This window comes from Ambystoma mexicanum, chromosome 5q (assembly GCF_040938575.1).
Source record: "Ambystoma mexicanum isolate Mex_15411 chromosome 5q, UKY_AmexF1_1, whole genome shotgun sequence".
NCBI classification, from domain to species: domain Eukaryota; kingdom Metazoa; phylum Chordata; class Amphibia; order Caudata; family Ambystomatidae; genus Ambystoma; species Ambystoma mexicanum.
This window is the reverse complement of record NC_090933.1, coordinates 850559932-850587481: the sequence shown is the minus strand read 5'-3', so window position 1 is coordinate 850587481 and position 27550 is coordinate 850559932. Positions and strand designations below refer to the sequence as shown.

Sequence of the window (27550 nt, the reverse complement as noted above, 5' to 3'; positions counted from 1 at the left end):
GTGAGGAAAGCTCTAGGTTCGTTTGTTGAGTGGTGCGAGTTGAGAAAAACCAAGTCAGTGGAATTGGTGTCGAGAGGCATTCCGAGGTGGTTTGCCGTGCGGTCAAATTCAGGGACAAAATCAGCAAGAAGTAGGCAGTTCGTTATTCATTCCGAGTTTGTTTGCTGTGCAGTCAAATCCAGGGACACAATAAGCAAGGAAAGGCAGGTTGCTATTCGTTCCGAGTTTGTTTGCCGTATACAGACAGGAATCCAAGTACCAGAGGGCAAGGAAGCAAAGAAGAAGATTTCTTTGGGGACAGTGGAGAAAATGGAATAGTTGAATGTACGTCAGTTTTCCCAGATATAGCTAAAGATGACCAGTGATTTCTTTCTGTGCCCAAAGCCTGGCTGCTGGAGCGTTGGGGGTGTTTAACCCATGATCGAATCCTGATACAGTAACAGAATTACTGCCACTTTTACCACACTGCCGAATAAGGAGTTTGGGCTAATTCCGTCAGCCGAATTACTGCCAACGTCTGGCAAAATTAGCCCTGGCGGTAATAACAAGACTGACTATGGTATTTCCGACGTATGACAAGTCGAAATAACGCCACCGAAAATGGGCAGCAATTCTGCCGAAAACACAGTACAGTTACCTACAACTTTAATGCATACAGATGATGGAACACAAGTCACAGGTGCACCCAATCCAATGTGAAAGACCACAAAAGGCCTGCCCCTGATACAAACTCAATTTCCAACACTATGCACCCACTGGGTGTAGGAAAATGGGACATCTAGCTCCTTCTGCTCCACACAGAGCTGCAAAGGCACGAACAGCAGAACAGGGCACAGGGCGTAGAGAGGCAGAGGATACACCATGAAGGCAGGGGAATATTCCCGGGTCAGCCCCTCACCCTGGTCATTATCTGACATCCAGCCGATTACTCTGTACCTATTGAACATTGTAGAGCTACTCTCCCTGATCCTTGACAACACAAAGAGCAGGATTAACATCAGAACTGCCTTACCCCTGCCGCTGAAGCTTATGTCGGTCCTACATTTATGTGCAATTTACACCTACCAGCACACTGTGGGCATGCTGCATGGCATATCCTAGCCCACATTTTTATACATACTTGACCAGGTGCTGGAAGCACTTCTGTGCCTTGCCTCATGGTACATCTCCCTGCCCACCACCACGGCACAGATTAATTCCACAAAAGCATGTTTATATGCAAGAGCCCACCTGCCCGACGTAATTATTGCTCTGGGCTGCACCCATTGGTTGCCCTCCGGCACCTGAAGAGGTATACCACAACAGAAAGTAGTGCGATTCCATGAATGTCCAGGTCACCTGCGATGCTGACCATGTGATCACACACTGTTATGCCCACTTCCCTTGTTCCCCACACAATGCTATGGTTTTGTGGAACAGCACACTGCCTACATACGTGGAGAGCCACAGAGGCCAACGGATATGGGCACTGGGTGAGTACAAGTGCTATCACACAAACTGATCTCACAGCACTAGTGAAATGCTATGTGAAAGCCGCAGGAGGCATTACCACAAATGATCAGTGCATGCCCTGTCAAGCCCCTGTACATGCAGGACCTGCCCTCTCCCCCCGCACATGACAGCCACCAACCAACAGGACTAGGACATGCAGGACAATGCAGTAGTATGTTGGCCATGCATATTGCCACAACAAGCAAGCAATACACAGAGGACTGCAAGAACCACAATACATGGGGATACATACCTACCTGTTGAATATCACAGCTCAACTCTGCACATAGACAATGCAACACTGGCAGAAAGTAATGCCATGTAATCTGGTAACCATGTATGTGAAGCCATAATGTAAGGAACACAGACACCGCAAACATACACAAGAACAAATCACCCATCAGGGTATATGCATGATCGCAAAATACAAGTCCAACACACACCACATGCACTCTGCAATGCCAACACCACATACCATGAGAGTGAAGACTGCTGGTTGTGACAAGTGCGCATGGTGTAACATCACAATTGAATGGCTCTGCATCCAATAACACCGAAAATGAGCAGCAATTCTGCCGAAAACACAGTACAGTTACCTCCAACTTTAATGCATACAGATGATGGAACACAAGTCACAGGTTCACCCAATCCACTGTGAAAGTCCACAAAAGGCCTGCCCCTGACTCAAACTCAATTTCCAACACTATGTAGCCACTGGTTGTAGGAAACTGGGACATCTAGCTCCTTCTGCTCCACATAGAGCTGCAGAGGCACGAACAGCAGAACAGGGCACAGGGCGCAGAGAGGCAGAGTATACACCATGCAATGGAGGGGAATATTCCCGGGTCAACCCCTCACCCTGTGTCACACTCACCTGTGTCTGCAGGAGCGATGGATGAGCCTCCTTTGACCCAGAGTTCTCACTTCCCCTGTTTCACCCAGAGGAACACTTGTCAAATATAAGATGCACACTCACACCTGGATTCACCTGATTCCCCTGTGCCCCTTCCCTTCTCTTTACTGTGAGCTGTGATGTCCCCTAATGGCTTACCTTGGTGTTTAGTGGTGTGTGCACTCCATCCTGCATTCGCAGGGGCGCGATTCTATGGGAGATTCTCAGCCCAACACTCATAGGGATGATGCCAATGTCTGTTTGCCGAGTTCTGAATCCACACGCTGTTATATGCCTTCACAGCGAGGCAGAGTGTTCAATGTGCTAGTTTCTTCACTAGCAAGAAAGTCCTTCCACAAGGCGAACATTGTGCGGTGGATTTTGAGAGTCTGGTATTGTCAGAATTGTCTTTATTTTGCCAAAGGTATCTTGGGTGAGTAGCACTGCGTGTAGAACTCAGAACCACAGGTAGGTATGTGCAGCGTTATAGGTTCAAGCGCACCTAGTAATGTCTCTCCTTTCCCTTGCAAGAGTGAATTATGGAGTACTTGCGCCAGTAAGTAATGTCTCTCCTTTCTTTGCAGGAATTTGGACGCTCGGACTACGAATCTGGATTCCAGCGTAGCGGGAGATCCAGTGAGTATGTGCAGCGTTACTGGAGCGAGAGCGCTAATGAAAGTTCTTCTTTGTGCTTACAGGTGCTGGTGTAGGTTTCACCTCGTGACCGGAGAAAGCTGTGGTGTGGAGAAAGCACGGAGGTTGATCCAGAGCAGGTAAGCAGAAGCAGGATGACCTGGAGCAGGTAAGCAGAAGCAGGGTGATCCGGAGCAGGTAAGCAGAAGCAGGATGATCCGGAGCAGGTAAGCAGAAGCACAGTGAGTGTGTTGCTGATGTAGCTTACAGAAAGCAACACAAAGCACTGGAAGAATCTTGGTTGTGGCTTATATAGCCAGCCACACCCGAACACTAGAGAGCTCATGGACTGTCATGCACTTCCTGTTTGGCAACAGAAAGTGGTAACCAGGAAGTTACTACAAATACCCAGAAGGAATTAAAAGAAGGTATCTGCTCGTTTTTTTTTGTGTGCCTATGCCAGGCCTGCCAGGCCTCCACCGAGCTTGCCCGACTACATGCCTGGTACCCATGACAGTCTTCCCCCTGAAGACCCCTCCCAATGATGTGAGTGTGGGTTTTGGTTTATCAGGATTGTCCTGATGGAATCTTCGCACCACTCGGGGGGCATGCACATGTGTGCTGGGTTCCCATGATCTTTCCTGGGGTCCGTACCCCTTCCAGTCAATCAAGTAATACAGGGTCTTTCGTACTAGTTTGGAATCTAATATGTTCTTTACCTCATATTCTGCTGCTTCTTCACCCACTTGTATGGGTGCAGTAGGTGTGGAGGTTCGGGTTCCTGGGTGTACTGGTTTTAATAGTGACACATGAAATACGGGATGTATACGCATATGTTGAGGTAACGCCAGTCTCATGGCTGCTGGACTAATCACTGTCTCAATCGTATATGGGCCGATGTATCTAGGCTGAAACCTTTTGGGACCTTTTAAAGCAATGTGCCTAGCTGCCAGCCAGACAGAGTCTCCCACTTGATACTCTGGGGCTTTTCGTCGATGGCGATCAAAGTCTGGGGAGTTGGTCTGAAATACCTGACTCTCTAGCAAATGTGGAAAGTATTGAGGATGATACTATGTCTGTTAATGATGAGTTGGAAGAGGTAGATGTGTCTCTTAATGTAGGCCTCTCTGCCCCCTTGCCTGCTCAGCAACCTCAACCCTTGTCCACTGGGCCCCTCAAACGTCCTAAACTCAGTCCTGAATTGCTCTAGAGAAAATGAGGCTTGAACTGGAATTCAAATGTTTAAAGGCTCAAACTGAACAAAAACACCAAGAACTTAAACTCAGAGAAATGGAGTTGAATCATGAACTAGAAATGAAAAGATTGTCTCTTAAAAATGCTTCTAGGTCTTCCAGTCCTAAGAGACCCTGCATGCCTAAAGAAAGTGTGGGTATGTATGAGGTTAAACTTGATATTTTCGATTGGTTGGCAATGTTTGAATATAACCATGGTATTCAAGGTCTTACAGGGAATCAATTGCTTCCCTGGCTCTTCTCTAGGATACCCACTGCTGCATCTGATGTTGTGATGGAGTTGGGGGAGGTGGATAGGATGGATTAGGAGTGTGTGAAGATAGCTTTAATTGCTAGATTTGGGAAGACCCCTTCCCAGTACCTTAAGAGGTTTAGGACCCTCAAAAAGCATGATGGTACCCGTTCGGCTACCTGGGTATGTGAATGTTTGAAAAACTTAGTTGGTTGGATTTAGGGTTACAGAGTGAATACTTATGAAGGAATAAGAAATCTTGTAATGTTGGAGTCTATTTTTTATATCTGCTCTCCTAAGCTCAGACAGCACTTGGCTGATTCTAAGGAGATAGATCCAAAGAGGCTAGCTAAGGCTGCTGACTTGTGGGTTGCCAACAGGGATACTCACAAGAATTCTGGGGCTACTCAGAAAAAGGATGAGGGGAAACAGCCAAAGTAAGATAACAAAGATAATTCTAATACCTCCAATCCAAAAGAGAGCCAAAAACAACAACATAAGGGTATGTTTAAGTTGTTTTCAATTTTTAGTTAAACCTTAAGGAGTGCACCTCTACCCTTAGCTTTGTTAAACCACAAGGGAAACCAAATCAGGCTAGTGCACCATCTGGACCCAAACCAGATGGAGGTCAGACCAAACCCCATTCATCAAACCATTTGGGAAATGTTATGTTTGTGGGTCAACTGACCATGTGAAAGGGGATCCCAGATATAAGGGTAAACCTTCAGGGGTCCACATGGTCTCCTTAGCCTTCTCCCCAGAGGAAGAGGTACCTATGGCAAGTGGAAACTTTCACCTACTGGCTGATGAACCCATGAGCGTCTCAGCTAGTGTTTCTTTAGTGTCCCTGGGCTTGTGGGAACAACAGAATTTAGATGTATACAATTCCATCCCAGATAATACTAAAGAGTATTATAAAGATAGTAGTCTTGTGAATGGTCAGGAAACCCCTGCCATCAGAGACACTGGAGCCAGCATAACTGTGGTGGATGAATCATTTTTCAAGGTGGCGGATGTTGCAAAGGCACCCAAACGCCTCACCAAGTTAGCTGGAGGCCCTGTGCAAATGCTTCCCCAGTTACCAGCTCTCATCCAGTGTAATGACATGACTGTCAAGATACCTGTTAGTGTGCAGAGTGAAGTGCCTGGGAGAGTCCTGCTGGGTAATAACCTTAAAACTCTTGGAGTTGTGTCAAGCACCCCCAGGCCTCCCAGTAAAAGGAAACAGGAGCTCACTAGGTCTGCAAGGGAGAGAACCTTGAGAGGCTCTCCAGAGGAGCTGATAGAGGAAACCATCACTCACACTCCACATGAGTTGCTCACTGCTATTTCTAGGAAGAATGAGGCAAAGGGGAAACCCAAGACCTCCAGAAAAAAGACAGACAGCACCCGTGTGCAACCAGCAAGGACATCACCAAGATTGTCTAAAGTCACACCTGTGACTTCTCCACCTGCTGAGACAGAGTGTGAGGAACAACCTTGTGTGGTTGAGCCAGCATCTGAAGAGTCAGATCTGGAAGAAGACACTGTCTTAGTTGGAGATCTTGACCCTGTTGACCATCCTGAGCTGCAGTCTTTACTGGCAGAAGGTGGACCCAACAGGGCAGACTTTAGCAAAGGACAGAGAGAGTGTCCTACTCTTGAAGGTCTTCCACAACAGGCTGCTAACCAACTTGATGGGCAAGACGTTGGGAAGCACAGGTTAAGCAGGGAAGATGGCCTCTTCTACAGCGAACCAACTGAGTCAATCTCTGGGGACTGCAAAGGAATTGTAGTGCCCCTTGCTAACAGACTCCAGTTCCTACAGTTAGCCCATGGGATACATTTGGCTGGTCACTTCAGTTTCAGGAAGACCAAGGAAAGGCTCTCTCTCTACTTCTAGTGGCCTAAAATGGGTTCAGAAGTCGACAAATTCTTTAGGAGCTGGTACACTTGCCAAACCTCTGGCAAGAGTGGAGCCAAGAATGTGGCACCCCTGGTGCCTCTCCCAGTGGTGGGAGTTCCTTTTGAGAGGGTGGGCATTGACATTGTCGGTCCCCTTGACCCTCCCACATCTTCAGGAAACAGGTTTATCCTGGTTGTTGTAGACCATGCTACAAGATACCCAGATGCCATACCTATGAGAACCGTTACGGCTCAGGCTGTGGCTAAGGCTCTACTTGGTATTTTTACCAGAGTAGGGTTTCCTAAGGAAGTGATATCTGACAGGGGATCCAATTTTATGTCCAACTACATGCAAGCCATGTGGAAAAACTGAAAACTGTGGTGACACTTACAAGTTCTCTACAGCCTACCATCCAAAGACAAATGGACTGGTAGAGAGGTTTAATCATACTATGAAGAGCATGATAGGTGCTTTAGAGGAACCTTCTACTGCCATGCCTTCTCTTTGCATATAGAGAAGTCCCTCAGAAGGGAGTTGGTTACAGTCCCTTTGAACCTCTCTATGGCCATCCAGTCAGAGGTCCATTGGCCCTGATCAAGGAGGGGTTGGAGCGTGCTCCTTCCCCCAAGCCAGTCAGAGTGACTGACTACGTGATAGGTCTCCAGAGGAGAATGTCACACATGATGGCAGAAGCAAGTGATAACTTAAAAGCAGGTCAGGCTCTGGTCAAACATTGGCATGACCAGAAGGCCAACATGGTTGAGTTTACTCAAGACCAGCTTGTACTAGTAATGGTGCCAACAAGGCAGAGGGCCTTGCAGGACAAATGGATAGGACCCTTCAAGGTTGTGGGCAAACTTGGAGAGGTGTACTATTTGGTGGATTTAGGCAGACCTAAGGAGGCTCCCAGAGTCTTTCACACCAACCGTTTAAAGGCTTATGTCTCAAGACCAGAAGTGGGAGCTTTGCTTCTAGCTTCAGCTCAAGAGGAAGAGGAGAGGGAACCTCTACCTAACCTCCTCAGAGGCCAACTTTTAAATGAAGAGATAGAAGGAGTTAATCTCTCTTCTCAGCTGACTTCTGAACAACAGGAGGAGTGCAAAGTTCTTTTGAATCAGTTTGCCTCCCTGTTTTCACTATCACCAGGCTTAACCCATTGGGGCCAGCATGATATTCCCACTGGTGACTGTTTACCTGTGAAAAGCAGAGGTTACAGAATGTCAGAGCATGTAAGATCCCACATCAAATGTAGAGGTCAACAAGATAATTGATCTCAGGGTTATACAGCCCTCTACAAGTCCATGGTCTAGTCCAGTTGTTCTAGTACCAAAGACAGGATCCAAGGAGTTGAGATACTGCGTGGACAATATAGCTCTAAATGCAGTCACTAAGACTGATGCCCAGGACAAATAAACTGGTGGATAGACTTGGTTCAGCCAAGTACCTCAGTACATTTGATCTGGCATCAGGCTATTGGCAAATAGCACTGACAGACCATGCCAAGGAGAAAACTGCATTTTCTACCCCAGCAGGCCTCTACCAGTTTAAGGTTATGCCTTTTGGACTAAAGAATGCACCTGCTACATTTCAAAGGATGGTTAATCAAGTTCTGAATGGGATGGAGGACTTCTGCTGTCATGATTCCTGCCACTCATGTCCCAATCCCTCCAAGATGTCAGGCTGGAGCCAGGCCACGATCACCTACATGGCCATCAAGGGCCTCTCCATCCCTCCAAAGACCCACTTGGAGTCAGAATTGGCGCTTGTGGCACCAGACTCACTCACTCCCATAGGATAACATTGGGGATTGGACTTGTAGTGCATTGATGGGGACAAGATGGATGCCGCCACATATTTCGGTTCCCAGAACTGCATGTGCAGTCTAGTCTTTTGGGTGTGGTTCAGCCCAGAGATACCTGGGATACCCAGAGACTATTTAAGCCACGCCCAGGCTGAGAAACATGCTTTGTGTTTTCTGCACCTGCAGCGTGACACTCACCATGTTCGGATCGGTCTCCAGTACGCCTGCATCGTTCTTCTGCGCTCAGCTCCTGCAAGAACAAGAACACTGTTAGGAACAGCCTTACCTTGCGGCGCTTCTGCCCATCATTCATCGCTCCTTCTGTTCTGCGGGCATCTTCGGCGGTGTCATTCCCATCCCGGCACGCTGCTTCCTAAGGAAAAGGGAAAAGAACAGAAAAAAGGCATTAGTAAGCATTCAGCAAATCTTTGCTTATTTTTAAAGACTGTACGAGCTTCAAACACTTACCTGAATCCCAGCCGCTCTGGGGGAACTCTGTCTCCGGAACTTCTCATCCATCTGGAAGAGGGAAAAGACACTCCAGTTTAGCGTGGAAACATCTAGAGGTGCTGCATACCGCGCTTACTCACTGCATTTTTTCTTCATAACCGGCATCCACGCTGAAAACGTTGCGGCACCTAAAAGACACAGAAAAAGAACTCAGTTCAATACAAATACGAAAGGGGTGCATCGCACATCGCGCTCTCACTCACCGTCAGAGCTACTCATCTCAGCAGCACGCCGTCATCCCCAGATGCGGGCCATCATCTAAGGAAGGAAAGGAACGAAGTTAGAGAACTGTTTAAAAGACTCATTATACTTACCTGTCGGACTCTTGCCAGTGAAGTAACTAGGCAGCAGCGAGCCTGCATCAATCAACGCGCCCCTGCGCTGAAAGCAGGACGGAGAGCAGACTTTCCAAGAAAACAAGGTGAGCTGTGGATCAAAGGGAAGGGTTGGATCCCGGGAAGAAGGGGTTCAAGCACACAGAGACAAAAGGGAGTTAAACTCTACCAATCCTGTGTTTCAGGCCCAGTCTCCAGTCGAGTAGACTCCAGGGAAGGGTTCGGGGTCGTAAGAGGTCAGAACAGGCTGAGTGTTGTCCCTGTGGATACCAGGTGAGCGTTACAGAACACAAAGCCTCACATCAAAATCCACCTGGGCGTCATGGTAATGTCAGAAACCGACCAGTTAGCCCACATGTTGGGGCACCTACGTTCCGAAGTACATGCAGCCACACAGGAGACCAACACCCTGAGGAGAGAGCTGATAGTAGCCAAAGAACGCACTGATGATTTAAACCAGCAACTTCTCCAGTCACAAGCAGGGCATGCACCATTGCCGGGAAGCGTGCCCGCGATGCCAGCACCATCAGCCAATCCCGTTCAGATAACCCTTCCTGGGGCAGTTCCCTTGGCCCCGCCCGAACGATTTACGGGGGATCCCAAAAGGTTTGCAACGTTCATGAACCAGTGCCGCCTGCACTTCCTTTGTAGACCAGGAGCCTTTCCGAATGATCAATCACGGGTCGCTTTTGTGCTATCCTATCTGAGTGGTAGCGCCACGGACTGGTCTGTACCCTTTGTGGCCCAAGATGATCCTTTGCTGCATGACTTCAGGGGCTTTCAGCAGGAGATGGAAAAGCTGTTCGCCCGTCGTACTCATGGGCAGGCATTAGACAACGAACGTCTGTCCCTACGCCAAGGGAATCAAGACCTATTAACATACATAGCCATGTTCAATAGACTCGTAGTTGAAGCAGAATGGCCAGTGGAGAAGAGAACCACATCATTTCATCAGGGGTTGCAGGGGGAGCTCAAGGATGTTCTCACACAAGCCGTGAACCCCCCGAAAGACTGCTCAGAATTCATTGACCTTGTTGTTCAACTGGATCATAAATTGCAGGACCGAAGAGCAGATCGAACCAGACCGGACCCTCGCACTATGTATGTGCGTTCAAAGGACAATATTGCCCGCACAACGGAAGGTTCAGGAGAACCAATGCAAATCGGGGGGGTCAGATCCCCCTTGACTAAAGCGGAAAGGGATAAAAGGAGGCAGCAGCAGTTATGTCTGTACTGTGGAAGGTCAGGTCATTTCCTTAAAGAGTGCCCTGTGAAACCACCGAGGAGGACGGTAGGGGCCGTGGACAAGGAAGATACCATCAAGGAATCGGAAAACTCCCCAGCCCGGCAAGTGTAGGGGTCCACTTGTCGAGCGAAGAAAGTGAACTACAAACCTCCCATTTTGCACTATCTGTGGTCTTGATCAATCACCAACAACCATCTCGGATGCACGCACTAAGAGCGTACATTGACAGTGGAGCCGTTGGGAATTACATCGACCAGTATCCTGCGGCAAAGATGGGGCTTCCGTTACGCCCTAAATCAACCACTGACACTGTTACCACTGTCGACGGCACGGAAATAGCTTCTGGTCCAGTATCCCAATGCACTGCAGCTTTAACCCTTCTGTGCCAGGATGGACACCAAGAATCTATCGTTTTCGACCTCATTAAGGCACCACAGTTCCGGTTGATTTTGGGAATGCCATGGTTGGTATTTCACAATCCTCGAATCGATTGGCGAGCAAAAGAATTGGCCTTTCCCGAGACTTGCGCCCACACATGTTATCACCAAAAGAAACAACCAATAGACACCAGAACCTCCACGCTAGTGACTGTGGCAATTGGCACCCTACCAAGTGAATACCAGGACTTTCAAGATGTCTTTCAGAAAGAACAGGCTAATACCCTGCCACCGCATAGACCATACGATTGGCAAATCGACCTGATACCCGGCGCACAAATCCCTTGTGGGTGAATTTACGCACTCACGGAACCAGAAAACCAGCACTTGAAGGCCTATCTTGACCAATACTTGACCAAGGGGTTCATCCGTCCCTCGAAGTCTCCAGCAGCCACTCCTCTATTCTGTGTACCGAAAAAGGAGCGGGACTTGAGAACGTGCATCGACTATCGTGCACTGAACCAGATTACCGTAAAAAAAACTCTACTCCCTGCCACTGATCCCTGAATTGCTTGATCAAGTCAAAGATGCCCAAATCTACACAAAACTAGACCCGAGGGGGGCATATCACCTTGTTCGCGTAAAACAGGGGGACGAATGGAAAACTGCTTTTCGCACCAAATACGGCTTGTACAAATTTCAAGTAATGCCCTTTGGCCTTTGCAACGCGCCTGCAGCATTTCAATACTTCATGAACGATGTCCTACGGGAATTGATTGATGTCTGTGGTCTAGTGTACATCGACGATATTCTAGTATATTCTGCGTCAAAGCAGGACCACGTTAAACACGTCCGATCCATATTTGAGAAACTCTGTCAACACCAGCTCTACGCCAAGCTCGAAAAGTGCTCATTCCACGTCTCCGAGGTGGAATTCATGGGCTTGATCCTCAGCCCGAATGGAATCCGAATGGATGTACACAAGGTAGATGCTATCCTGAACTGGACATCCCCCAATTCATTCAAGGGGGTTCAAAGTATGCTGGGTTTTGCAAACTTCTACCGCCGGTTCATGCCAGGATTTTCGCAAATTGTGCATCTCATCACGTCATTGCTAAGGAAAAGCAACAAAAAGTTCCAATGGACAAGAGAAGCTGAGGAAGCTTTCCAGGAACTCAAAGCAAGATTCACATCTGCCCCAATATTATGCCACCCTCGCCCTGATCTCCCATACCTGGTGGAAACGGACGCCTCAAACATGGCTATGGGAGGCGTCCTCTCACAAAAGGACCCTGAAACGGGCTAGTTACACCCTGTTGCCTTCTGGTCGCGTAAATTCACACCCCCTGAACTCAATTACGCTATCACAGACAAAGAACTCCTGGCCATTAAGTCGGCCTTTAAGGCATGGCGGCACTAACTCTTGGGCGCCAGACACACAATCACTGTAATAACTGCCGTTTTTAGGTACTGGGGGTTCCGGTGGTCAAAGGCCCAATCCTCACGACAACTACATTGGGCTCTGCTTTTTCCCAAATATGACTACGTGATTACATTTCGACCAGGGGTGAAAAACGGGAAGGCCGATGCCCTTTCCCATATGTGGGTGGAAGAGCAAGGGTATCAGACCCCTGACCCAATAGCAATCATCCCGAGTGACAAGCTCCTAGGAATCACAGCAACCATAACTCAGAAAGAATTACATGAAGAAATCCAAAACCTGAGTCCGGAGCAATTACAAGCGTGGAGTGCACAAGGAGAACATTACATGATAAAAGATCAGTTGCCCTACTTCAGGAATCGTTTATTCTTACCAAACCAAGAACTACGAGAACAAGTCATGTCCGGCTATCATGATTCCTTGATTGAGGGCCACCCCGGAATCGCTAAAACCCTAGCCAAGGTAAAACGGTAGCCCACGTGGCGTAAAGATATTATCCAATTCATCCTATCTTGTGGAGTGTGTGCTCAAAACAAGTCATCCAGGCAGAAACCGGCTGGGCTATTACAGCCATTGGAAATCCCACCAGCACCCTGTTACACGTTGTCTCTCGATTTTATTACTGACTTACCACCCAGTCAAGGGTTTAAGACTATTCTTGTGGTTGTGGACCTATTTTCAAAAATGGCACATTTCATTCTTCTTAAGGGGCTCCCAAATGCTTCCACTCTGGCAAAGGTATTTCTTGAAGGCATTGTACGGCTCCATGGGTTTCCTTCAGTTTTGGTGTCAGACCGAGGTACTCAATTCGTATCTAAATTCTGGAGAAAATGCTGCTCTATGGCCCAGCTCGACATCCGGCTATCCACCAGTCACCATCCCCAAACGGATGGTCAAACTGAGACGACAAATCAGACGCTCGAGCAGTATCTGCGTTGCATGTTACACCAAGCTGAAGGAAGCTAGTTCGACCTATTATGGATAGCTGAATATGCTTATAATAATTCTCTACACACCAGCACTTGGCAGACACCCTTTTATAGCATGTATGGCAGGCACCCACATACTTCTGAGTTGGACGTTCCTACAGCCCTGGAAATACCAGCAGTCAAAACCTTGCACACGACCATTTCTCAAACCTTTAAAAGGGCAGCTGAACACATACTTCAAGCTAAGAATCGCCAAAAGAAGTTTGCTAATCAACACCGAGCAAAGGCCCCCAACTACCAAGTGGGAAACAAAGTCTGGCTGGCATCTAAACACGTATCCATTAAAGGAACCCGAACTTTCCGTCCAAGATACCTGGGTCCATTCACTGTCACCTCTGTGATAAATCCTGTGGCGGTCAGACTAGCTTTGCCGTCAAACATGCAGATTCATCCTGTGTTCCACATGTCTCTCCTTAAACCTGTTCAACCTGGGACCCGGGTAGCAATGCCACCGCAGCCAGTAGTAGTCGCCAGGGAGCCAGAATTCGAAGTCAAGGACATCCTGGATTCAAAGTACGTCAGATCAAATTATACTACTTGGTAGACTGGAAGGGGTATGGTCCACAAGACAGGACATGGGAGTCTTGTGAGTACATCCATGCACCTCGCTTGCTTAGACGATTTCATCAAAACCATCCAAACAAACCAGGACCAGACAGAAGAGCCACCTTGAGAGGGGCCTTGGGGGGGGGGGGTGCTGTCATGATTCCTACCCCTCATGTCCCCAGCCCTCCAAGATGTCAGGCTGGAGCCAGGCCACGATCACCTACATGGCCCTCAAGGGCCTCTCCATCCCTCCAAAGACCCACTTGGAGTCAGACTTGGCGCTTGTGGCACCAGACTCTCACTCACTCCCATAGTATAACATTGGGGATTGGACTTGTAGTGCATTAATGAGGACAGGATGGATGCCGCCACATATTTCGGTTCCCAGAACTGCATCTGCAGTCTAGTCTTTTGGGTGTGGTTCAGCCCAGAGATACCTGGGATACCCAGAGACTATTTAAGCCACGCCCAGGCTGAGAAACATGCTTTGTGTTTTCTGAACCTGCAGCGTGACACTCACCGTGTCCGGATCGGTCTCCAGTAGGCATGCATCTTTCTTCTGCGCTCAGCTCCTGCAAGAACAAGAACACTGTTAGGAACAGCCTTACCTTGCGGCACTTCTACCCATCATTCATCGCTCCTTCTGTTCTGCGGGCATCTCCGGCGGTGTCATTCCCATCCCGGCACGCCGCTTCCTAAGGAAAAGGTAAAAGAACAGAAAAAAGGCATTAGTAAGCATTCAGCAAATCTTCGCTTATTTTTAAAGACTGTATGAACTTCAAACGCTTACCTGAATCCCAGCCACTCTGGGGGAACTCTGTCTCTGGAACTTCTCATCCATCTGCAAGAGGGAAAAGACACTCCAGGTTAGCGTGGAAACATCTAGAGGTGCTGCATACCGCGCTTACTCACCGCATTTCTTCTTCATAACCGGCATCCACGCTGAAAACGTCGTGGCACCTAAAAGACACAGAAAAATAACTCAGTTCAATACAAACACGAAAGGGGCGCATCGCGCATCGCGCTCTCACTCACCATCAGCGCTACTCATCTCAGCAGCACGTCGCCATCACCGGACGCCGGCCATCATCTAAGGAAGGAAAGGAACGAAGATAGATAACTGTTCAAAATACTCATTATACTTACCTGTCGGACTCTTGGCAGTGAAGTAACTAGGCAGCAGCGAGCCCGCATCAATCAACACGCCCCTGCGCTGAAAGCAGGACGGAGAGCACACTTTCCAAGAAAACAAGGTGAGCTGTGGATCAAAGGGAAGGGTTGGATCCCGGGGAAGAAGGGGTTCAAGCACACAGAGACAATAGGGAGTTAAACTCTACCAATCCTGTGTATCAGGCCCAGTCTCCAGTTGAGTAGACTCCAGGGAATGGTTAGAGGTCGTAAGAGGTGAGAACAGGCTGAGTGTCGTCCCTGTGGATACCAGGTGAGCGTTACATCTGCATGGCATACTTGGATGACATTGCAGTGTTCAGCCCTACATGGAAAGAACATATTGACCACCTGGGATATGTTTTGCAGGCTCTTGAGCAGGCCCATCTGACCATGAAGGCAAGCAAATGTCAAATTGGTCAGAGTAAAGTGGTCTACCTTGGTCATGAGGTAGGAGGAGGTGAGAGAAGGCCATTGCCCAGCAAAGTACAAGCTGTGCAAAAGTGGGCCACCCCTACTACTCAAACCCAAGTGAGAGCTTTCCTAGGTCTCACTGGGTACTACAGGAATTTCATAGAGAACGATGGGTCCATAGCTCCTCCCTTGAATGTGATCACCTCTCCAAAATTCCCTAAAAAGGTTAGATGGAATGAGGAGTGCAATCAAGCCTTTGAAAACCTGAAGAAAGCCCCTTGTCAAGCTCCAGTCCTAAGAGTTCCTGATTATCACCAACCCTTAATTGTGCAGACAGATTCCTCCATTATAGGTATAGGTGCAGTCCTTAGTCAACTGGATGAGAAAGGTAGGGAGCACCCCATTTGCTTCATCAGTAGGAAACTGAAGGAACCAGAAACAAGGTGGGCAACCATAGAGCGTGAAAGGTTTTTCCATTGTGTGGTGTCTGCAGAGGTTTAAACCATACTTGTATGGATCTACCTTTGCGATTCGGACAGACCACCAACCCTTGAGATGGTTAATGCAAATTAAAGGGAAGAACCCAAAACTTCTAAGATGGTCAATCTGCCTGCAAGGGTTTGATTTTACCATTGAGCACAATGCAGGATGTCACCACCAAAATGCTGATGGTCTCTCTAGGATGTTTATAACCGACTAGAGGTAGAGATTCATCCAGGAGTGGATTAAATCCTCCTTTCCCTTAGTCTGGGGGGTGAGTGTTAGGGAGAATTCTCATAAATGGCTGATTTCCCTTACCTAATGAGTCCCTCAGCAGCTTTGCTGGATTGCTAGGATTTATTTTTTCCACGTAGAAAGAGTGTGAGCCTTTTTTTACCACTCTTACCTGTGTTTTGCTGTGTGTGTTTTCACTTTTTGTGTGATCTTGAGCACTGGAGCCTCACCTACTCCATGGCCTCATATTTTCATGTATGTTACACAGCACCTTCAGTGCAGTGACACAGGGTTGTCTTTGAGACTTCCCCCGTCACCATTTTTCTGGTTCCGACTACTGTCCCCCAGAAAAGGGTAAAGTTGCCATTAAATTTACTTTAGTCACTTTAAACCACAGACCCAGTACGCCCCATCTTACATGGAGTATTGGAAAGGGTTAACTCTTATCCCTTTTTGTCTGTACCTCTTGGAGCATTGTTTCGCTCCCTTTACGTTAAGACTTGGCAGGTGGCACTGGTATCTACCCTAACTTTTCTACACGAATATCTTATATAAACATGGTCATGTTTTAGGCTATTATATTAGCCTCAAACATAAACCCACTTGGCCAAATACATTTTATTTTGGCTCCGGTTGGGTTTAGTCGCCAATTCTTTTTGTTAAAGTCTTTCTTGTGTTTTCCTCTTCACGCCAAACCGGGGATGGTTCCTTTGTTCGCTGTCTTTTTGCGGGCTTCTGCACAGAAGCCCTCCTTAAGGCACCTGAAAGTCTAGGTAGGCAAGATGTGAGGGAGGGGTCTTCGGACCCCTGCCATGGGTTCCCTTGGTAACCCAAGTCGCACTCCTATTTGATTGGCTGAGGGGACTCTCCTTGCCAGGACAGCCACCCTGCTGTGTGATTGACAGCCAGGCTGTGTGAATGGGGGAAAACTGCATAAAAAGCAGGTCTCGGACTGGAAAGGCAGAGTCGCCACTGGAACGAAAGAACCAACGAGGAACTGGCTGAAGAGGACCCCTGCAATGACTGAACCACCTGGTGAAGCCCTGCTGCAGGTCCGAATCTCCAGAATCCGATGACAGAGAAGATCCTCCAGGAAACTTCTTCCCTTGACCTGGTGGGACCAACCAGTTCGCCCAAACTGCAAGCCAGGACCCCTCCTTTGGTCGAATTCGCTGTACAGAGCTACAGTGGGCCGGATAGCCAGGAAGGTTGGACCTTGCTTGGGTTTTAAGGAGCGCACCTTTTAGTCGTTGCTTTGTCTTCCTACTTCTGATCAGTCCAACAGTCGTTTCAGGAACCGTGAGCCTGCAGGAACTACCAGGAACGTCTGCCTCAGCTACAGCTCCCTTTTGGTTTTAAGGTACTGTGTAAATCCGGTTGTCCGTTTCGTTCAACCGCGGTGAAAGCGTTTGGAATCTGTATCCAATCCGAGGGCTTGTCCTTCTCTTCTCTTTGAACTAACTTTTTTATCAACCAACCTCGTCCGGAAACCGTGCCACAAACTTTACCGCAAACATCCCTGAACTGTGTGATCTTGAGCAAAAGACGTTTGACCCATTGACTTTGGCCCTAAGCCTTTTCTATCTGATCTCCTCACTGAAGTTCCTCTTGTTCAACTGCCCTGAGTACTTACCTGTTGGTTTGACCTAATTTCTAGTAACTTTTGTCTTTCCCTCCCTTTTAAATTGCTAGTGTGCCATTTTGCTCCCACTTCATTTTGTGAGCTTAACTTGTTGGAATGTTTGACTTACTTATAATGGTGTAGTGTTATACAACTGAAGAGTGAAATAAATGTATATGTTTTTACTTGAAGACCTTGAGCCAGTGTTTGCCTGAATCATAGTAATTGCTGTCTTTTGTGTAACTATCTTGACTGCTCACTTGCTCTTGAGATAAGTCTGGCTGCTCTGCTACTGCTACCACTTTAACAGTGTAGTACAGGCTTGTACCAAAGGTGAATTTGTACTGTCACTTGTAGTCTTAATTGTGTGTGGTGTTCCCAAAGGGTACTGCATATAATTCTGCCTAACAATGTCAAAGAAACATTGAAGGATAAACTAATACATAGTGGAAACGCAGTCCATTTGACCACAAAGTGAGACTTGTTTATTTATTAGATATTCTGTTCAGCCCTGGCCCTACTCAAAGGGCCTCAGAGCACCTTACAAAGGTGAAAAGTTGAAAAGGTGGGAGGTGAAACAGAAGTTAAAATGTTTTCACAATAGGATAGAAAGATTAGAATAGTCAAGCCTCAGTAGGGGAGTTGAACAGGCAGGGTTATTTGTAGGGAAACAGGTATGCTCTTTCTGGAAGCGATGATGGAGCTTGCAGTGCCAATGTGAAGAGGTCGAATGTTCCATGCCCTGGGGCCCCAGTGAGTAAATGGTTGGTTTTTTGCATGTTAGCTTGCAGAGTGGAATGTGTAGGAGAGGCAGGCTTGCTTGCCTGGTGTTTATATGGGTGATGGGTTTGAGTTTGTCGCGAAGATAAGATAGCGTTTTGTGGTGGATGGCTTTGAAGACAATTCAAAGTCCTTTGAATACAATATGTTGTGGTACTTGGAGCCTGCGAAGCTCCCTGTATCCTTGACGCATGGCTAATGAATATGGGTAGTGCTGTGTGTCTTTTGTCTGTGATGTTGTGGAGGTCATCAAGGATGTGAAGTGCAGCGGTCTCAGTGCTGTGTCCAGTTTGAAAGCCAGATTGGAAGGGGTTGAGTAGGTTGGTTGTGATGATGTGTTGCATTTGGGTAGTAATGAAGTACTCATTATTATGGCAAGGTATGGGAGGATAGTGATGGGGTATAGGGTTGAGAGATGTTTCTTTGAGGAGGGTTGAGATTTGTCCAGTTTTGAGTGCAGAGGGGCTAGCACCATGTGACAGACAGGAATGGAGGATGCTGAGCCAATCAATATAACACTGAGATGCCAGGACAAGCTGAACAGACATTGAGAGAATGACAAATCCATATTGAGATCTGTAGTTCATTGACTCAGAGAAAGAGGCTTGTCTCAATATAATTCTGGATTGGATGGCCTTCTGGATTTGCAGCAGGAGAGAGGGATCTCGATTAAGGAATTCACTATGAAAGTAAAATTGTGGGACTCATTGTTACTTGGTTAGTTTGAAAAAGTACAAAGAATCTGTGGAGGTTGAGACCTCATTTCTGATCCCCCAAAAGTATCTCATGAAGACTCCAACGCCAGCCCTAAGAAGATCTATTACGGCATTGAGACTAAATTTGTTGCCAGTATTTGAGGTTAGGGGTGCAATGTGGGGCATTCACAGGGAAGACAAAGGTTGTAGGATCTGTGGAAATTTACTAGAGACTGCTAAACATGTCCGGTTGTCTGTTATGAATTGATGCATTTGATATGTGTAATGAAATATGTGTAAAGTAAAGTTCTGTGTACAAATTCAAATACATATATATATATATATATTATGTATTATATATATAATTTTGGGAATATACGCCAAATCAATGAAACATTGAAAGCAAGACCAATGGACCTGTAGTTAATAGGCCCACAATGAGTTCCTTGAATCATTACAGCGCTGAATGATTGTGAGAAAGTCTGAAGCTTTTGAGACCATGAATGAATAAAGACAACACTGAACAAGTGCTTACATGTTAGTTGTTAGATTGGGGGACAGGGAGAACTAAAGAGCCCTTTTGGATATCCTGTGAAGAGACTATAAAGCTGCCAAGCACCACTGGAAACCTTCCGTTCTATTAATCGTCTTGAATTTGACTTTGCATCCCAGTCCTCCTTTGTTGTTATAAATCAAACAATATTTTCAGAGACTTAATCAAATGATAAAACCTTCCCCTGAAAGGAAGCAAGAAGCTTGTATTTAATGCCAGCTGTGCCATGCAAACAGCTCAAGATCTCCTTTGTTGATCAAGGAATCATTGGATGTGAGCATAGAGGGCAAGGAATATATAAGCGGTGTGTTTTTCTATATTTGTGATATGTTAAGCATAAATGAGATTCAGACAACAATGCCAACGAAAAGAAAACAATGGGTCGAATAGAGAATTGGTGACTGGCAAATAACAGATTCAGGGAACAATGTAGACCATGGAATAGAAAGTCAACCCCACATTCATTAATGATTCACTCCTCACTGCAGAACTAATTCTAGCCCAGGGTTCAGCTTGCCATGGGAACAAATGTTTGCCCAGTACTAGTCGCCATTGTAAAGGTGGTTTGTGGTTTCTTTTAGGCAAACAAGTGTTTGCAAATGTCTGTATACATGCGAACTGGAGCAGTCAAATACCATTAGAATTTATGTGCACAGTTCTATTGTGTAGCACGAGTGGCTTAAAAACATCTAAATTCTCTGTCCACAGCAACCAAATTGTCACCATTGGTCCAATGACCCTGATTCCTGAAGAGCCAGCGCAGTCAGCCGTGCCAGTACAGCGAAGGGGTACCAGAGTAGTGTGTGGGCACTGTCGAAATACATTTCTGGTAGGTAATGGAAAATGTTATACTTTTTAGAGTATGTAAAACAATGTCAGAAATGTTTTTCAGGTGACTGTGGTCTCACCCTGGTCTACAGAAACCTTCAATGGAGGAACATGGTAGAAATATCCTAAAGCTGCCTACATTAATGGGAGGCGGCTTGGTGGCCACAAAATGGACTGTCAGTAGTCCAATCTACCCATACATGCACCTGAAGTTGTATGAAAGTCTCTTTCATAGGTTTCATAGGCTGCACATTGTTTCCTACACCTCTCTCCTGCTATATCATGTGTTCCTTATTTTTTGCCATATCCATCACTGATCGTTACCTCCTTCTGCTTATCTTCCATATGTGATGGTAATTAGTTGCCCCTCAATTCTCCACTTTAGTCTCCAAGTTGAATTAATTGCCAACCTCTTCCTTCTCTTAAACATCCAGCCATTTGGGTAAGTGGAGTAGTAAGCATACTGTGCAACCCAGTCCCACGAACATATTTTCATTTTCCCTTTAAAGGTTTCTCTCGAACTCCTCTTTTCATCATTTTGTGGCCACGTCCCATCAATATTTTCAGAATCTACCTCCCACTCTGCATGCATACATGACCGCTCACTCAGTGTCATTTATTTGGGAGTAGATCTACCTGGTTGGTTCCAGAAACAAAGATGTAGCCGCATGACAGTGCACATGCTTGTGTCTCTCCAGAGCCATGCTAACCTTGTCACCAGTACTCAGCCCCTGCACACTGCACCTCCCGTTTCCCATGAGTCACTGGGTTTAGGATTGTGTCAGGACCCCATTGTACTGTGAATGTGTGGAAAAACAAACCCTCGTTTTCCTTTTTCCTTGTTCTTTAAGCCCTTCGTTCTTAGGTACTTTTTCCTCAAAGGCCTGGCTTAAGTGAATGTGTGACTGCAAATGTCAGACCTCGTGTGTCTCATCCCATGCACATGTGGGTATACCATGTCTTTGCCAGCTGCACCCATTTTCCATCGACACCTTTTGCTCTAAATAGCCAGAGAATCAGATTCTTGGAATCAGATTCAGTTTAGAATTATGATCTTCCACGCTCAATCCCCTCCTCATGATTCTAAGGAATCTGTCTATTGCTATAAAAGTAAGCTCATATCAGGTTCAACAAGCCTCAAAGTGTGCACGCGCCACTAGCCATCGACCAGTTATAACTTGTGGTGAGTATGAAATGGTGTACTGTGTGTACATAGAGACCTGAGGGGGCAGGTAACTGTTTATGCCTTCTAAGAGCTTGCAACTTGAAATGTTTACCCTTGTGTTCAGCACTAAAATCAACACCTGATTCCAATATATCATCCACAAGGCTTTCTGGGGCCTGGGACTACTCTACTTCTAATGTTCTCTTCCAAAACATCTTCCTTCTCGAGCTCGCCGCTCATCCACCTCCAACTCTTTGAGGGTCAGACGCTTCTCCAAGCAGAGAGTTGGGGGCAGATCTATATCCTCGGCTGGGGCCGTCCTCCAGAGCAGCAGCCCTGCATCTCTCAAACTTGAGCAGCACCACCTCCGCTTCCGGCAGCAACTTAAGACCTTGCTTTTCGCTTCTGTTTCCTCTCTTCCTCTCCCCTGCTGATGCACCTGACTGTTCCACACATTGGTCACCCTATGAACACGGGCCCAGGCTCCTGCATGCCCAGTTGCCCTCGCACTGCCTCATGGCTACCCAGCACTTAAGCGTCTGTATCTGCAACCGTACAGTCCCTTTTCTCTGCACTTATGAGCCACCCGCTGGCTGCACTTGTGAGTTAACTGCACTTCCCCCTTCCGCCTCCCCCATGGAACTTCTCCCCTTCCCTCTTCCCCGCGCTAGCGCGATCTGAATGAAACCAAGCCTATTAAAAATTGTATTTTGTCCTCTCTGTGTGTTTCCCCCTACTTGTCTTGTCACGCCAAGACACACTTGTGTACAGGCGCGTTATAAATGCACACATCATATCATATCAATGCACTTCATTGTATCTTTTAACATATATCATCACATGATATTTTACTTTCTTACAGCACCCATAAAGCAATGATAAACTTCCTGACCAAATCAGCAGACAGAGTAATTAAAATGTTACCCTGCCGTTACTTGGTAATCTGGATTTATGTTTGGAAAATCTTAGTCAATCTGTGATCAGGTCGCACAACAGATCAAACACAGAATGCAGGCCATAAAATAAATAAATAAATACAAAATTCTCTGTATGTCACTATCACGTAGCCTGCATTAGTAGTCGGATTGTCCATTGGACGGACAATTAGACTACCTTTTTAGTTTAGTCTTATCCAGAAACCCGAACATTAATTCATAAATAATCAAACACTTTCATGTAAGTCCGCCACAGCTTTTTTGTGGGCACAGGCTCGCTTTCAACAGAGCGGGGAAGTCGATTAATGGAACCAGGGATACTCAAGGCAGAGAATAAATGAAAAATTGGTCAATTACATTGTTTTAAACACTTTAGTCGGGGCGCGGCTAAGATGTCCGAAGAAGCGGCCTCACTCTAAGGGAGCCCTGGGGCCCAAATTCTCACTCGTTCTGCAGGCTGAGCAAGTCCCCATCAGACCCAGTTAAGTGAAAGTTACTATTAGTGACAGTTGAAGGGCTAGTGTCTCTTTAAGGGGAGAGACAGTGTCACGTGGACAGTGACATTACCTAGAAGAGAAGTGGTGCTGAACCCCAGAGAAGATAGAAACCCAACAGAGATAAACCAGCGGTGGAAGGTGAAGGAGTGGACGTTCCACCAAATGGCGCCCTTGGCAGCAGGGAGTACACAAACAGACTCAAATGAGGTGGAGCAACCTTCCACCTAAGGATGACAAGGAGGTCTGCTAAAAACATAGGCTATACAGAATAAGAAGAAAGATCGAATTGGAAGTATTTGTAATGTTTGTTTATATAGCGCTTTAATCCAAAGCACTTTACAGTTTAACAACACAGGAACATTAAACATGTAACATAGAGGCAATAACAGTATATTGAGACAAACCAGAAAAACAGCATGTGGAACAATTTGCATTTGAGGAGGAAGAAGAATGGAGGGAAGGGGACGGAAAAAGGGAGAAAGCGTAGGAAGTAGTAGAAGTTAGGAAGGAGGATGGAGATCATGGGGAGGCAGGGAAGATAGAGGGACGAGGAAGGGCTGAGGAAATAATGAATCAAAGGTATGTACTGCTGTGCATGAAGGGAACTGAATGGGCATTCTGAAGAGGAAGCAGACATGGAGCTGAGGATACTTGCATGTTATAGTTGGGAGTCTCAAATAGATCTAGCTATGAGGCAGTGAGCTTTGATCCTGATTTGTGAAACGGAAAGATAAAAATAACGGTGTAAACAACAGGGAAGCAGAAGAGAGGACTGGTATACGGCGCTTTGTGTAAGTCAATTTGGGGGCACTATAACGCATTTTAAACCATGCCTGTTTTGTAATTAGTTTGGGCGGTAGTAGCTGCGTGTGCACTGGTAAGGGGGGACAATGCCCACACATCATAAGAAAAATAAATAAGAACACACAATTATTTTAGCACGTTTGTGCTTTATAGCCTAAGAATCATTGCATATTTAAGTATCATTTTCACATGTTACACTGTCCATTGTATTCAAACAAATAATAGGGTGTAGAAAGTCTGAAACAACGTGTAAAGTCTTAGTATAAAGAGAGTGGTTTGTTCATGAAACAAAACCTTTAGCATTCCCTGAAATACATCCAACACATGTTTCGACCTTTGCAGTCTTTCTTAAGGCTGCAAATTATGGGAATTATTTAACAGAAAAAAATGGCTTGAAGGGGCAACATTACATAATACATTGTATATACAAATGTACAGTGCATCGTAAAGAGATGTTATGATAAATACATTGAAAGACATCAGCACAAAAATGGTATGTTAAGATGAATATTAATTGAAGGCATAAAGTCACCTACATCAAAAAATAGTGAAAAAACGAGGAAGAAAGGTAAAAGGTGGAAAAATCAAAATAGTAAGCACCAGTATTTATATCATTATCAATTGTAAGAAAAGCTCAGTAGGAATCATACGCTTTGCTTTGGTTTTCTTACCTTTATTCCTCTTCCGAATTTGTTAGATATTTAGAAAGTCATGCCAATTGAGTTCCCTGTATAAAAGGATCTGTTTAATAGAAAGATGGCATGTTGTTCTTGGGATAACATTACAAAGGTTTTCACAATTAAATGGGGTAGATTACCTGCTTAAATAATACTGGTCAGGGTAATTGATTTGCTTTGTATTTCTTGTTGTATATATTATGCTGTTGACATAACGAGTTTGCCTCGAATTCCCGACCCTTGCATGGAGATTGTCTATGGTATTAAGTGCATTATAAAAGATGAATTCATTAATTAATATCTGGGGAAGCCAAGAGTGGCATGATTAATTGCGATATGTGGGCTTAAGAAAACTAACATTGGTTATTATCCTGAATTAATTTACCATATTGTATGATGAAGATGTAATCATCCTAGCTGTATTTAGCAAAGTGGCAATCTGTGTGTGAGATTTCAAGTGCCATTTTGTTACATTATATATATTTGGGTATTGACATCATGTGCATAGGCGTGTGACGTCACATTGTGCCATCAGTATGTGTGTGTGTGTTGACATCAAAATGTCCACAAAAGGAGAAACAATTGAGTGGAAGAGGGGAAGATGAAGATCTATGTGTAGCAACCACAGTGGATAGGACCATGAGAGAAGGGAGTGGTCAGGCATTATTGACAAAAGAGGTTCTCCTTCAGTCTTTGTAGGTACTCACAGAGGATATTTTAGGAATTGACAGAGCACATTGATTTGGGACTTGCAAGCCAAATAAACCCAACAAAGCGAGAGAAGTAGTCACGAAACTACATGATTATAAGACAAATGTAACTGTACTAAGGGAAACCAATATGTTGAGAAGCATTGAACTCCACAGCAGTTCAGTTCAGTTATGTCAAACTGTGATGCAAGAAACACTGATTAAAAGGAAAACTATTAAACCAATTGCTGAAGAGCTAAATGAAAGGGAATCATATATAGATGGACATACCTCTTTGGGTTACAATTTAAAATAGAATACAAAGTAGTAACTGCATTTATGGTGCAGGAAGGTGCAAGAAAGCTATGAATAGTGGTAAAGGAAACAGAATCCAAAGATGGCCCTTCGGCAACAGAGATTAAAAAAAAGGAACAGGAGAGATTGACATGTGTTACTAAATGAAATAAAATTGGGCAAAGATAGCTTAGTACATTGTGAACGGAGAGTATCACAATAAAGGTAAGGTAGTCCAAAGAGCAGAATCCAGCAAAGATGAACAAGCAGTAGATAATGCATAGTAAAGTGATAAGAAATAAACTGCCGGATGCATAAGGGGAGGTGAAGAGTATTTTGGGACAAAGCCCTAAAAGCCCTTGCAGGACAAGGCTGCGATGTTGAGCGATGCAGGTTCGCAGGAGACGCTGCCTGACTTTCCACGTAACACGTTTGTTACGTCCACGCTACCGAGCCTATATAATGTGAGGTTCATGACCCTCTGCGGCAAAGCCCTCGCATGACAAGGCTGCAGTGTTGAGCGACTCAGGTTTGCAGGAGACGCTGCCCGACTTTCCAAGTAACACGTTTGTTATGTCCACTCTAACGAGCCTATATAATCCGAGGTTCGGGACCCTCTGCGGCAAAGCCCTCGCAGGGCAAGGCCGCGGTGTTGAGCGATGCAGGTTCACAGGAGACGCTGCCCGACTTTCCACGTAACACGTTTGTTACGTCTACGCTACTGAGCAAATATAATCCGAGGTTCGGGACCCTCTGCAGCAAAGCCCTCGCAGGACAAGGATGCAGTGTTGAGCGATGCAGGTTCGCAGGAGACGCTGCCTGACTTTTCACGGAACCCGTTTTTTACGTTCACGCTACCAAGCCTATATAATCCGAGGTTTGGGGCCCTCTGTGGCAAAGCCTTCGCAGGACAAGGCCGTGGTGCTGAGCGACGCAGGTTCGCAGGAGACGCTGCCGACTTGCCATGTAACACGTTTGTTACGTCCACACTACCAAGCCTATATAATCCGAGGTTCGGGACCCTCTGCGGCAAAGCTCTCGCAGAACAAGGCCGTGGTAATGAGCGATGCAGGTTCGCAGGAGATGCTACCTGACTTTCCACGTAACACGTTTTTTACTTACACACTACTGAGCCTATAGAACCCGAGGTTCAGGACCCTCTGGGGCAAAGCCCTCGCAGGACAAGGCTGTGGTGTTGAGTGACACAGGTGTTTGGTGACAAAGGGGTCTGCGGCGTAGACCGCGAGTGCGGACTTTACACCCTCCTGTCTGCAGCTGCCAGGTAAGACGTTGGGAGTTTGCTTTACTGCTCTGCACTTCCTTGCCCTCCTCCCACACCCTCCACCCTCGTTTCACACACGTTCTCACCCCCTCACCTGCGTGCGCGGCCTGTAGCACTCCTTCCTTGCGCCACCCCGTTGCCTCCATACGTGCGCCTTAGCCCGCCTTCACTTGCAATCCTTGATTGCATGGCTCCTCGCTCCCCCCTGACTGCATGTACTCATCACCCACTGTTCACGTGTCCTCGCATCCTCCCATGATCCCCTGACCACGAACCCCATGCTTGCCTTGTGCCCTAGCCTGTGTGGTCCCCTCGCAATCCTAGATTGCGTGGTTCCTCGCGACTCCCTTTCGCGTGTCCTCGCTACTTCTCGCGTTCTCTGCCTTGTGCTTGCCCGCGCGGTCCCTTGCAATTCTTGACTGTGTGGTTCCTTGCAACTCCCTTAGCATGTTTGTTCGCAACTTCCTCATGTTTGCTGACCGCGTGCCCCATGCATTGTCTCGCACTGCCCGCATGGTCCTCGCAATCCTTGACTGCATGGCTCCTCGCAACTCACTTATCGCGTGTCTTCGAAACTGTTTTTCCTACTGTCTTGTTTTCTGCCGTATCTTTGCCTGCTTAGGTCATCACTCTTCATTGCTGTTGTTTTTTTCCTCACTGACTGGCCTGTTCTGCTTACACTGCCTGTATTTCTCCTTATATTCCTCCCTCATCTAGGTCCGCTTTCACCGATATCTCCTGTGTTGGTTTTCTGTGGTTTTTGTATTCACCTCAGTGACTGCCCTGTCCTATATTATATTGCTG

The 27550-nt window shown here is 46.4% G+C and overlaps 1 protein-coding gene across 1 annotated transcript in view; it reads left to right on the top strand.

Moving 5' to 3' along the window:
* Positions 1 to 27550, top strand: part of LOC138498645 (type 2 phosphatidylinositol 4,5-bisphosphate 4-phosphatase-like) — a 474081-nt gene that overhangs the window by 180188 nt on the left and 266343 nt on the right. Inside the window, exon 3 of the mRNA XM_069622342.1 lies at positions 20284 to 20404. Coding sequence (XP_069478443.1) covers positions 20284 to 20404 — 121 coding nt within the window. The remainder of the gene's footprint in view (positions 1 to 20283; positions 20405 to 27550) is intronic.